We start from the raw sequence: 13,435 nt of genomic DNA on the forward strand, positions 1-13,435 counted from the left end.
AGGAAATTGCAAAAATAGTGCAGAGAACTTTTTACCCTTCATTAGTTTTTCCCAGTGGTTATATCTTACATAATTATTATATGATATTCACATCAGGAAATTGACATTGGTACAATGGTGTGTGTATAATTCTGTGCCATTTTATCACCTGTAGGTTAGTTTAACCACCACTGCAATGAAGATGCACAACTATTCCATCACCACAAAGATCCCCCTTTTGCTAATCCCTTGAAAGTCTTAGGTACCAACTCTGTCTCCCCACCTTCCCTAACCTCTAACAACCACCAATCTGTTCTATAACTCTATATCATTTTGAGAATGTTGTAAATGGAATAATACAATATGTGATCTTTTGAGGCTTTTTTCATTCAGCATGATGTCCTTGAGATCCATTCAAGTTTTATCAATAGCTCACTCCTTTTCATTGCTGAGTAGTATTCTACGGTATAGATATACCACAGTTTAACCATTCACCTGAATGTTTCGGCTGTTTCCAGTTTGGCTATTAGAATAAAGCTTCTATGAACATTCATGTTCAGGTCTTTGTGTGGATGTAAATTTTCATTTATTTCTCTGGGAATGCAATTGGTGGGTCATAAAGATGTATGTTTATTGTTTTTTGTTTTTTTTTTAAGTTATTACCAAACTATTTTCTAAAATGTCTGTGCAATTTTACATTCCCACCAGCAGTGTATGAGATTTCCACTTTCTCCACATGCTTGCCAGTATCTGGTATTGTTACTATTTTTATTTTATCTGTCCTAATAGATGTGTAATAAGTATTATCTCATCATGGACTTAAGTTGCATTTCCCTAGTGGCTAGTGATATTTAACATCTTTTTTTGGTCATCATTTGCTGGCCATATATCTTCATCAGTAAAATGTCTCTTTATGTCTTTTGCCCATTTTCTAATTGAATTGTTTGCTTTTTTTTTTTTTTTTTACTATTGACTTTTCAGAATTCTTTGTATATTACAGGTATGGGTCCTTTGTCAGATATATTGTTTGCAGATATTTCCTCCCACTTTTGTTGATTGTGTTTCCCTCTTTTCAAGACGGTCTTTCACAGAGCAAAAGTTGTAAATTTTGTTGAGGTCTAATTATTTTTTTCTTCTATGGATCATGCTTTTGGCGTCAAATCTAAGGTCTCAAGGCTTAGTTCCCAAAGATTTTCATTTATTTTTTTTCCTAAAAAGTATTATAATGGTAACTTTTACGATTTATTTGAATTATTTGTGTAAGGTGTGAGGTGTTTAGGTTGAGGGTCATGTTTCCAGTTGTTCCAGTATCTTTACTGAAGACTTTTCTTCCTCCATTGGATTACTTCTACATATTTGTAAAATATCAGTTCCACTGCCTGTTTTTGTATGACTTGTCAAATAAGGATGGTTTTTACATTTTAAATGGTTGAAGAAAACCTCATGACATGTGAAAATCATAAGAAATTTAAATTCGTTGTCCAGAAATAAATTGGAACATCACTTCACTCATTCAAATATATTGTCTGTGGTAGTTTTCACACTAAAACAGTAGAGTAGCTGAGATAGACTACGTGGGCTGCTAAAGCTTACTACTATCTGGCTCTTTATAGAAAAAGTTTGCCAATCTCTGCGATAGATCATTGTGCTGAAAGACATGTTCCTTCATACCAGCCCAGCTGTACTCAATCCAACTTCATGTATAAGTTAATCATAAATTTCAGATTCCAGATGTTTGGAGTTGCTCATATATAGTTGAAACAACAATTTCTCATCTCTAAAATGGGAATTAAAGTGAGTTTTGAAGAGGTGAAGTGACATGCTTAAGATTTTCTAGTTAGTAAGTGATAGAACTGAATCTAGGACCAAGTTTTTTTTGACTTGTGTGTGTGGTCCACTTTGCTTTTCATTTTTCACTAAGCATATTTGGATTGTTAACTAAAGAGATATTAAAACATTTTTTATTTCTTATAAGTAACAGGCTTGAGTCTTAAACTGATAGTTATCTGTGTATTTTTTTTTTTTTTTTTAGATTTTATTTTATTTATTTATTTTGAGAGAGAGAATGAGAGACAGAGAGCATGAGAGGGAGGAGGGTCAGAGGGAAAAGCAGACTCCTTGCCGAGCAGGGAGCCCGATGCGGGACTCGATCCCGGGACTCCAGGATCATGACCTGAGCCGAAGGCAGTCGCTTAACCAACTGAGCCACCCAGGCGCCCTATCTGTGTATTTTGAAATCTTAATTTTTCTCTCCCTTTGTTGCTCATAAAAAGCGTAGAACATATTTGCCCAAAAATTACTTTTCTTGTTTAGTAAATTTATGATTTTAGTAATATTTTAATATTTTGTAGAAAAAAAGGAAAGGGGGAGAGTCAATCCCCCTAGCTCTTTTCTCTAGTGTCATTAAGTGACAGGATTGCTCTTTTGTATTCACTTGTGAATCAGCCTTCCTTTCTCACATTTTTTCATCTTTGACCAACTGTCCACTTTCTATCACAGGTAGTATCCCCAAGTCAGACAACTAATTGTAATTTTCTGTGATGTCAGAAAGCTTTTGGCAGGAATTTAAAATCCAAATCCCATTTGGTGATAGCAGTGAGGAATTATTTGGGGATTATACAGAGAACTGAAATGAACAGATCATCTCATTTATCAGAGCAACAACTTTAGGAACTGATACTTTCCTTACCTACCCAGAGAGAGGAGGGGAAAAGCCTTTAGGGCATGAAATTTTTGCATAACATAAATGCAGAGTTATCATGTAATGGGCACTCAGTAAAATACTTGTTGAATAAAGTAATGCTCTCTTTATTGGAGATTCTTGTAGGTCCTCCTCCTCCTTCTCAAGTCCATTAATTGTAACCAGATAATTTTAGTTGGTCATCTCAAGGGAGTGTCTCAGAGTTGATAGAGAAGGCCGAAAGGAAGAGTGTAGTCTAATAGTGTATGGGAAGAGTCTTGAGTTTTGGAATCAGACAAGGTGAGCATTTGAATCTTGGTTCTCAGCTGCTTGTTTTGTGGCCTACAATAAGTAACATATCTTATTTCAAGCTGTTTTCTTCTCTATAAAATTGACTTCTATATCTACTTCACTGGTTTGAGAATTAAAATGAGATAGCATATATGATACTAAGTAGACCCTTGGTGAATAATTTTCTTCCCTCTTTCAGAGATTTTTGTCCTTTTTATGGGCATACTACATTGTATTCTAGGTCAGTAATTTCTGTCTCTAGTTCTGATATCTCAGTTACTGCCAATAATTTCAAGGAATGTATTAAATATTATTGTGAAAATGATAATAAAGATGGTGAGCACTTATGGTGTGTTCAGTAATGTGATGAGGCCCTTATGTTTATTGTCTTATTTAACCCTTACTATAGCTCTGTGAGATAGATACTAGAATTAACATTAAGATGAGAAAATGGAAGTTTAAAGAGATTAATGAGTGTTCCCAGAGACCCTACGCAGTAAGTAGTAGGGCTGGGACATTAAGCTAGGTCTCTCTAACTGTAAAGTACCTACTCCTATAGCACTCTCTACTGCCTCTACAATCCAACTATTTTGGGGTAATAGTAGTTAACATGTATTGAGTATTTGTTATATTCTAGGACTATTTTAAGTACTTTATGTGCTCTGTTTCATTTACTCTGCTCACTGATTTTATGAGGAGGTGCTGTTAACTTTCCCCCATTTTACCAGTGAGGAACAAGGTACAAAGAAATTAAGTTGCAGAAGGTAATATTCTGGGAGGAAGTACAAGGACAGGGATTCGAATTCAGCCAACCACTCTTAAACACCATGATATGGAGGGATGAGGGGTAAAGTAAGGTAGTGTTATAAACATACAGTGACCTTTTTAGTCAGGTTTTTATATGGGACGGGAAAGATACCCAGTAAGTCTAAAAAATTTATTTTCAGGAAGCAACTTTAGCCCTTCTCTTTATTATGATTAATAAAATATAAAACATTGTACTTGCTTTGAAAATGTGTATCCACCATGATTTTTAAGAATTGGGGGTATTACATTTCTTTCAGTTCTAAGTTATGATTCAAGTGTGAGAATGGTGATATGAATTTAAGTTTTGTGATAGAAAAAGCTAATTTTTTTGCATTAATGAGAACTTTCAATAGTGACATAAATAAATGATGCTATTTGATAGTTGATAATATTAGCACATATGAGGATTTTATTTTATTTTAGTTTCGGGTGTAGAATTTAGTGATTCATCACTTACATAGAACACCCAGTGCTCATCACAAGTACCCTCCTTAATACCCATCACCCATTTAGCCCATCCCCCACCCATTTCCCTCCCTCAAACCTCAGTTTGTTCTCTGTCATTAAGTCTCTTATGGTTTGCTTCCTTCTCTCTCTTTTTTTTCCCCTTCCCAAATGTTCATCTCTTTTGTTTTCCTAAATTCCGCACATGAATGAAATCATACGGTATTTGTCTTTCCCTGATTGATTTACTTCACTTGGCATAATACACTCTGGCTCCATCCGTAGTTGCAAGTGGCAAAATTTCATTCTTTTTGATGGCTGAGTAATATTCCATGGTGTGCGTGCGCGTGCGTGTGTATACATATACCACATTTTCTTTATCCATTCATGACTCAATGGACACAGACTCTTATGAGGATTTTATTGATAGTGTCATGCATTAATTTAGTTACAGTTAGAATGACCCTTTTTTTTTAAGACAGCAATTTGTTTCTCAGATAAATGTATCTTCCTCTGTAGACTTACATACTTCTCTTTATGTTTCCTCTCACAGTTTGATATGTGAAAGCTTTCCTTAATCACAGATAATAGAGTGGTTTGGCTTTTTTTCTGTAAAAGAACTGATGTCAATAAATTTTAGCTTTTGCGCTGTAGGGAAATACTCAAAATGTTACTTCCTGAATATGTTCTCTGTTGGAAAGCTAAGTCAACCAGGAATGGAAAGATTGTGAAAACTTTAGACATTGTTTTTTTTTGTTTTTTTGAGATATAATTGACATATAACATTGTGTAAGGTGTACAGCATACTGATTTGATACATTTATATTGCAAAGACATTGACTTCTAATTAGTGTTTTTAATTCAAGGCAAGGCAACCTTGATATTCTCATAGTGCAACAGGGCTAACTTACTGTAATAACCTTTAACAACTTTGTATATGTATGCCATTTTCAATTAGTTGTCATCACAGTAATTCAGAGGTAAATTTTGTTTATTCATTGAAATTCATTAGCTGGTATGACACAAGTAGTCTAAAATTTCTCTGTAAACAAAGGTGAGCTTTCTATATTCAGCCTTAGTTAAGAATCAAAATTTGAAAAACAGGATTAATGAGATAGATTGACATTTATTTCATATTTTAAACTTTTATCATGTTGAAATATGAGATTACAATCAATTTAAGGTCCTTTTCATTTCCTTGTACGATGTTTTCTTTGATGGGCCAGTGTTCGATGATTTGAGTGGTTCTCATATAAATGAGTTTGGAATAAAACCCACAGAGACTTGGCCATGTTAGAAAAACCATTGGTAAGTTGATAGTAATATAGAAAATGTGTTACAATCAAGGCAGCTCCTTGGTGGTGTTAATTTCAGTGGCAGATCTAGGTCACAATTCATCTTCTGCATACCAAATACCTCCTCTGAAGCTTAAAATAACAGATCTATTCAGAGATAGTTTCTTTTCTTTCTTTCTTTTTTTCTCTGTGAAATTGCTAAAACATTTAGCAGAGGGTAATTAGATGACTTTTTTAAAATTGGACTAACCTTTGTATTTAATGGCATTAACATTTAGTTGCTTGGGAGAATTGCCTAAATTACCGATTTTTAATGTGGGAAAAGCATTTAGATTAATTTTATTTGGTAAGAAATATAAATGACTATTACTATAAGTGTTTTAACAAAATCTCAAAGATTTAGGTGTATACAGAATAAAAGATGGACTGCTTTTTCTGTCTTGCCAATTTAAGCAGTCTGATTACATGTATATTTTGCTATATTATCTCAGTTTAATTATAAGTGATGTTTGCAAATGAAGGGTTTTCTTTTTGTTTAAAAACAGATATTAAACAGAATGAAAGTCATTTGGTATCTATACACTTTAAAGTCTCTGACTTAGACTTTTTTTTTTTTTTTAAGATTTTATTTATTTATTTGAGAGAGAGAGAATGAGAGACAGAGAACATGAGAGGGAGGAGGGTCAGAGGGAGAAGCAGATTCCCTGCGGAGCAGGGAGCCCGATGCGGGACTCGATCCTGGGACTCCAGGATCATGACCTGAGCCGAAGGCAGTCGCTTAACCAACTGAGCCACCCAGGCGCCCTCTGACTTAGACTTTTAAATATTTTCTTTAGAAGTTTTTCGTAACTTGCAATATTTGGTGATTTGGAATGATTTTGTATAGAGTACTGCAACTGTCATATTTGCATATTATACCAAGTAAATTATTTACTGTAAATTTTATTGAATTTGTTCTTCCCAGCTGTAGTCATAGGATCAATTGGAGTATCTGTCTTAACACTGAATTACTTGAATCATGTCAGAAATTCTATTGTTGGGGGGCACCTGGGTGGCTCAGATGGTTAAGCATCTGCCTTCGGCTCAGGTCATGATCCCAGGGTCCTGGGATCGAGCCCTACATCGGGCTCCCTGCTCAGCGGGGAGTCTGTTTCTCCCTCTCCCTCTGCCTCTCCCCCTGCTCATGCTCTCTCTCTCTCTGTCTCAAATGAATAAATAAAAAATCTTAAAAAAAAAAATTCTATTGCTGGGTGGACAAATCCTATATAGTAAATACCAGATCGAACTTGAAAGGTTGGTCAGGACTATACCTGATACTTAATCCTAAAGATTTTTTTTTTTTTTAAGATTTTATTTATTTATTTGAGAGAGAGAGAATGAGAGAGAGCGTGAGAGGGAGGAGGGTCAGAGGGAGAAGCAGACTCCCTGCTGAGCAGGGAGCCCGATGCGGGACTCGATCCCGGGACTCCAGGATCATGACCTGAACCGAAAGCAGTCACCTAACCAACTGAGCCACCCAGGCGCCCTAATCCTAAAGATTTCTTGCTAGATATATTTTCAAACTGGTAAATGAACGATGCTGTTCTATTTTGGGTTTGTCAATCTGTGATAATCTCTTAAAAATTCAAAATAAATTTTTAATTATAGATGTAGTATGTGTTTATTGTAGAAAATTAGAAAATACAGATAAGCAAAAAAAACATCTAGATATTTATAATCCTACCAGCCTAGATAACTACCATTAACACTTTGATGTGTATTTCTTCAGGTACTTTTCTGTGTAATATATGTACAATACATATGTAGATCAGTCAGACTTTTTCCTCTCTATAGGTCCTTTGCTTCTCCCTGGAATATTTTTCCCTAGAAAACATGCCTGGCTTGTCTTATTATTTAGGAATCAGCCTAAATGTTACCTCCCAAAGGGAAGTTTCCTCAGCATCTAGAGTAGCTTACTGATATTTTGTTTTTCTTGGCAAACTAGATTGTAAAGTCCAAGAGAATGGGAATTATGTCTGTCTTAGCACCCTATCCCCCTAGTGCCCAGAAATGTCCCTGGCACTTAGTGGGTACTTAGTAAATGTTTGTTTAATATTATAAACATGGGATCAGAGTATATACACATTAGATGCCTTGGAAAGAAAGGTAAGACATATATTTCTGACCTTAGATTGCTTACAGTCTAGAGGAGAGGTAGAGAATTAGATATGTGATAACATAGAATATGGTAAGTTCTGTGATAGGGGAAGGGGAAGTACAGTGCTAAGGAAGCACAGGGTAGGAATAGCTATCCAAACTGGGTAGGGATGACTTGTTAGAGAATGCTTCCTGGAAGATTGGCAATGTAAGCATTCTATAACCTTGTAATTCATCAGTTCTTTTCATTTGTAATATAACCTGTAATGGCTGGGTAGTATTTTGTCAGTATGTAAGTAACAGAGTTTAATCAACATCCTGTTACTTAGGATAGACCTTTAAGGGGGGGAGTCCCTAAATAACTGTCATGGATATTTTTGTGTATCTTCAGTTATTTTCTTAGGTAATTTTTACTTGGGAGTGGAATTTCTGGGTCTGATAATTACAAATATCTACAAGGCTTTTGGTGTACATATCCATTTTGGTGGGTGCCAAATTGTCCTCCACGGAATTTGTACCAATTTATACTTCCAACAACAGTATGTGAGAATGCCAAAAAAAGAAAAGTCAATCCAATTTGGTAGGCAAAATGGTGTCTTACAGCTTACTTTGCCTTTGTTTGATTTACCTGTATGTATCATAGCAAAATATGACAAGCTTCAGTTTAGATTTACAGTGGTTACTGAAGAGATATTCCATACAGTATGGCAGATGTGAAATTACGTGGATATTTCCTTTCCTTTTTGTTGCAAGTCGTATTAAATTATATGCTTACATATCCATTGTCTACTTTTTAGCATAGTTTTCAACCTTGAATATTACCATATTTTAAGATCTTTGTCTCATTTTATAAACGTGTAAGTTGTCATGGCAAATTCAGAGAAACTGAGAATAGGCCATTTAATTTGAGATCAAATACCGTAGGAAGTTTATATGTTGACACTAGGCCTAGCAACTAACTTCTTTTTAATTATTGTGGCCAGAAACACCAGATGAAAATGGTAAAACCCAGAGAGCTGATGATTTTGTCTTGAAGAAAATAAAGAAGAAAAAGAAAAAGAAACACCGAGAAGATATGCGAGGAAGACGCCTTAAAATGTACAATAAGGAAGTACAAACCGTCTGTGCTGGCCTGACCCGCATCAGTAAGGAAATCCTCACCCAAGGACAAATAAATAGCACTTCAGGAGTTAATAAGGAGTCCTTCAGGTATCTGAAAGATGAACAGCTGTGCCGATTAAATTTGGGCATGCAAGAATATCGGGTACCCCAGGGAGTACAAACACCTTTTATGACTCACCAGGAACATTCTATTCGTAGAAATTTCTTAAAAACAGGTACTAAATTTAGCAACTTTATTCATGAGGAACACCAGTCCAATGGTGGTGCACTTGTCCTTCATGCTTACATGGATGAACTCTCATTTTTGTCTCCAATGGAGATGGAGAGATTTTCTGAGGAGTTTCTTGCTTTGACATTCAGTGAAAATGAGAAAAATGCTGCTTACTATGCTTTAGCAATAGTGCATGGAGCGGCTGCTTATCTCCCAGACTTCTTGGACTACTTTGCTTTTAATTTCCCCAACACTCCTGTGAAAATGGAGATTCTGGGCAAGAAAGATATCGAAACAACCACCATTTCAAATTTTCACTCTCAGGTAAGATAAAATCATTGTTAAATTGTTTAGTAAATACAGTTTCTTGACAGTATTAACCTCACTCTCTTTCATTTGCACATACCAGCACAGTTTTGATAAAAATTCATGGTGGTAAAGGTGATTCAGATCGTTAGTTTATTGCTCTAATTGAAAAATCTTAATTGCTGGTTCTTTGGGATGTAGCTTGTTACTTGCTTGGTCTAAGAAATACTTAAATACTTTATACATGTTATACATCATTACAAGTCTTTATAGAAAACCAGCTTGAAAACGAATCCAGTCTTTCAGAAATCAGGTACTGTTAGTATAGAGGATGTGATTTCGATCTGGTAGCATCAAGGTAACTTTAGCTAAGACTACTTCCGTCATAATAAACACACGAGGGCATTGGCCTATTTAGTTGCCAGGTTTTTGCTGGCTTTGTTTCTTTCAGTAACTTGTTGGCAGTCTATCCCAGAAACATACCCCATTTACGTGACTTGGAAGTGTCACTAGGAAGACCGCCATAGCCTCTGCTCCTTCTGCCTATGCACTGTTGTAGGTGAAGACCTTTTCTAAAGCCTTGCTTGGGCAGCTAGGCTTAAGTCAGCAGGGAAATCTCTCCTTCCTAACCACTGGTTTTTGACCAGACATTTTTTCAGTGAGTTATTTTAGGGCACAGAAAGAAGTTAATAACATGTCCTAGTTATTTTCTTACTTCCTTTTCTCATAAGGATTATAAACATGAATGGTCAGCTGTAAGTTGGTATCATAGATATAAATTCAACACAAGTTTAGTGGAGAATATTTTACTTTTTAGAGATTTATGATTATATAACCTGTTTTTTCAGGTTATCTAATAATTTGCTGCCATTCTTTTCCTTAAGATTTTTTTTTTTTTTTAGGTAAATAGACTGTTGCATAATAAGACTCTCAGCTGCCTGCATTATAGTGGTTTCAGGCCACTTGGATTTATTTGAAACCTCCTCTAACTTGAGTCTTTTTAATGATTCTTGCCATCCTTGCCTCCAGTGAGGGGAGTATCCAGTTTAGATTCATGAGCTTCAGAATTTCTCTAATTGAAGTTCTCTCTGCAGTAGAGAGAACAGGAGCAGCCAATCTGGAGAGGTCGCAAGATGGGGCTGCCCAAGACGTTGGAACACGATGTGCAATAAAGGGCTTCGTCTTGGATTTTGGCCTTGTTACCACAATCAGGTACCGAAGTGCTGACTTTTGTAGTAGATTTTCTTTTTTCTTTTACTTTTTTTTTTCTTTTTTTAAGGAGTTTTGCCCTTTGAAGGTTAAGAATCCTATTTTTATAAATATTGCAGAGAAGGGACAGAAAACAGTTTTCCTGATATAGGCCATAATCCCCGTAAGTCCCCATTTAAGAAAGAAGGATATTGCTGAGAGCAGAATTAACATGCTTCATCACTTTTTTCATTTAGAAAATGCAGCAAATTTTCTCTTCTGATTGATAGACCAACAAGCATATCTGAGAAATAAGCCAGAAATACGGGTGAAAAAAAGTCTTGGTTTTATAGTGGTGGCTTTTTAACTTTCATGTTAGTTAGTCTATAGTAGATCAAGCTTATTTGTCCATAGTACCCAAACTAAATAGTTGATAAAAGAAGGTATCTCTAAATATTCCCTGCTGATTTTTGTCCTCCAATTAATTTTTTAAAATGGAGCTGAAATTTAAATGACTGTACCAACAACTTACCTTGAGATTTACTTTGAGATTTATAAAAAAACCTCTTCTTAAGAACATCTGAGATTATTATTAAATTAGATATCTTTATGCCTTCAACCAGATAAGAATATTGAGGACTACTGACTAAGTCTTGTGCTGTGGTAATCCTAGAACTTAATTTTATTTATGAATTTTCAGTCGTTGGAGGAGAAGTATGGGGTGGGTATGGAGGTTGAAGTAGTCCGTGAAACTTTAAATTTGCACCTGTCAAGTATTTGGCAGATGTTAGTATGGAAGCTAAGACAATAGTTGACATTTATTTAGCAGTTCATGGTTTATAGAAATATTTTCACATTCATAACTGAATATTTGAAACAACCTATGGTGTAGGTAAGCAATTTTATCTCTGTTTTCCTTTGAAGGAACTGAAGCCTGGAGATGTTCATTGTTATCCAAGTTCATGTAGCTAGTAAGTAGGAAGTCACGGTGCTAACCTAGGCCACCTGAACAATATGCCTGTCATTTTACCATACTTCTTGACTTCAGCCATTGGAAAAGAGACCAGTGCTTTTATTTGTCTAACACTGTCATTAGTGAAATTAAAATAATCTTAGTTTAACACAGTATTGAGAAGGCTATTAATTTTTAACAAATACTTTTAGATTGTTGGGAATTAAGTGAATACCTTAAATATTTTGGACTTCTTTGTTTAATGAAGTCTTTTAAAGTTCTGTTAAGCCTGTAAACAAACTGAAGAAACTTTTGTTACCTTGGACAGTTTTTGGAAGTTATTTATAGTTTAAATATGTAGCCATAATAATTATTCATGACTATTATTTCAAGGTAGTTTATTTAGCAAACACTTATTTTTCATTTATTTTTTAAAGATTTATGTATTTATTTGAGAGAGAGAGAATGAGTTAGTGAGCATGCAGCAGGGAGGGGCAGAGGAAGAGGGAAAGAGAGTCTGAAGCCGACTCCATGGAGCCCCATGCAGGGCCTGATACCAGGACACTGAGCGACAACTAAGAGCGGGACACTTAAGCGACTGTGCTACCCGGTGCCCCTCAGCAAACCATGTTCTGGACATTCTGTTCCTAAAAGGACTAATTGATGAGCTCAGTCTGGTGGAGGAGATGAATAGACCAGCAATTATAATACAATTTGCTAAGTATTCGAATAGAAGTATGCTGCATGGGGAAAGCCGTGTAATAGAGGGAGCACAGTTTGCGGTGTTACCTAACAGACTTGAGGTGATTAGAAAGGGCAGTTTAAAACATGTGATGCTTGAGTAGAGTCTTAAAAGAAGATTAGTACTTAGCTTAATAAGGGCATTTTAAGCAAAGGAAAAACAGCCTATGCAAACACACAGAGGCATTAGAGAATGTGGTACTTTCAGGGAGCTGCAGCTAGCCTGACATGGCAAGAGTACATGTTGACTGTTGAGGGGTGGTGGGAATTGAGACAAGAGAAAAAAATCAAGATTGTGAAGAGCTTTATATGATGTGCCAAAAGAAAGTTAGTACTTTTTCCTAAAGGTAATGGGGAAATCATTGGTGAATTTTAGTAGGGGAGTACTATCAAGTTATGTTTGCCAAGATTACATAGGAATGTGAAGGATGAGATTGAGGACGAAAATGAGATTGGAAGCAAGAAGACTGGTTAGGTTACTATGGTAACCAAGTCAGAAATGATCCATGTCACAACTGATACACTAGAGAGGAAGGAATGAAATTTGAGAAATAATTAGAAGATGGGATTAATTGCAGTTTGGTGAGGGAGAAGGATAGAGTCTTAAAATATGGTTTGGACAAATGGGCAGATCGTGGTGCTGATCACAAAGTTAATACAGGGTTGAAAAAGCTGGTTTCAAGGGGTGGAAGGTGTTGATGAAGAAGAGTTCAGTTAGAAATACTTTGTGTTGGAAGCGCCTGTGAAGACTAAAGGTTAGAAACATCTATTAGGTAGTTGAATATGTGGATCTAAGACGGGGAGACATGTAGGCTGGAAATGCAGCAGTTGGATCCATTAGCATATAGGTGATCCAGGCACAGCATTAGAGTGGAAAAGAGATGAAGCTAAGAATGGAATCCTGTGATGCACCCACATGTAAGTATGAGGAACGTGGGAAAGATCAAAAAGAAAGGTAGAAGGAAAATTAGGATACAGATTTTCTAGGTTTTAAGAATGATGGAGTAATTAAGTATCACATTCATAGGCGGGATCAAGTAAGATAAGGGTGGGAAAATGTGAAGTTGCTCAACTAGGAATTTAATTGGAAACCAGTGCTTATTAAGATGCAAACCATGGCTAAATACTGTTATTTATGGGGCTTTTTTAGAAGCTTACTACTTTCTCTGTGTATGAACGTGGCATTCAGACCCCTGCCCACATCTTCTGAATCAGAATCTGCATTTTAACAAGATTTGCAGGTGATTCATATACACATTAAGGTTTGGGAAGCACTACTTTAG

General features: G+C 35.8%; 1 protein-coding gene across 1 annotated transcript in view; it reads left to right on the forward strand.

Annotated features, from left to right (window-relative positions):
• Positions 1–13,435, forward strand: part of RSBN1 (round spermatid basic protein 1) — a 47,197-nt gene that overhangs the window by 3,543 nt on the left and 30,219 nt on the right. Inside the window, exon 2 of the mRNA XM_045896923.3 lies at positions 8,616–9,289. Coding sequence (XP_045752879.1) covers positions 8,616–9,289 — 674 coding nt within the window. The remainder of the gene's footprint in view (positions 1–8,615; positions 9,290–13,435) is intronic.

Source organism: Mirounga angustirostris, unplaced genomic scaffold (assembly GCF_029215605.1).
Source record: "Mirounga angustirostris isolate CCGP_5_RB_7025 unplaced genomic scaffold, mMirAng1.0.hap1 SCAF_4, whole genome shotgun sequence".
NCBI lineage: Eukaryota > Metazoa > Chordata > Mammalia > Carnivora > Phocidae > Mirounga > Mirounga angustirostris.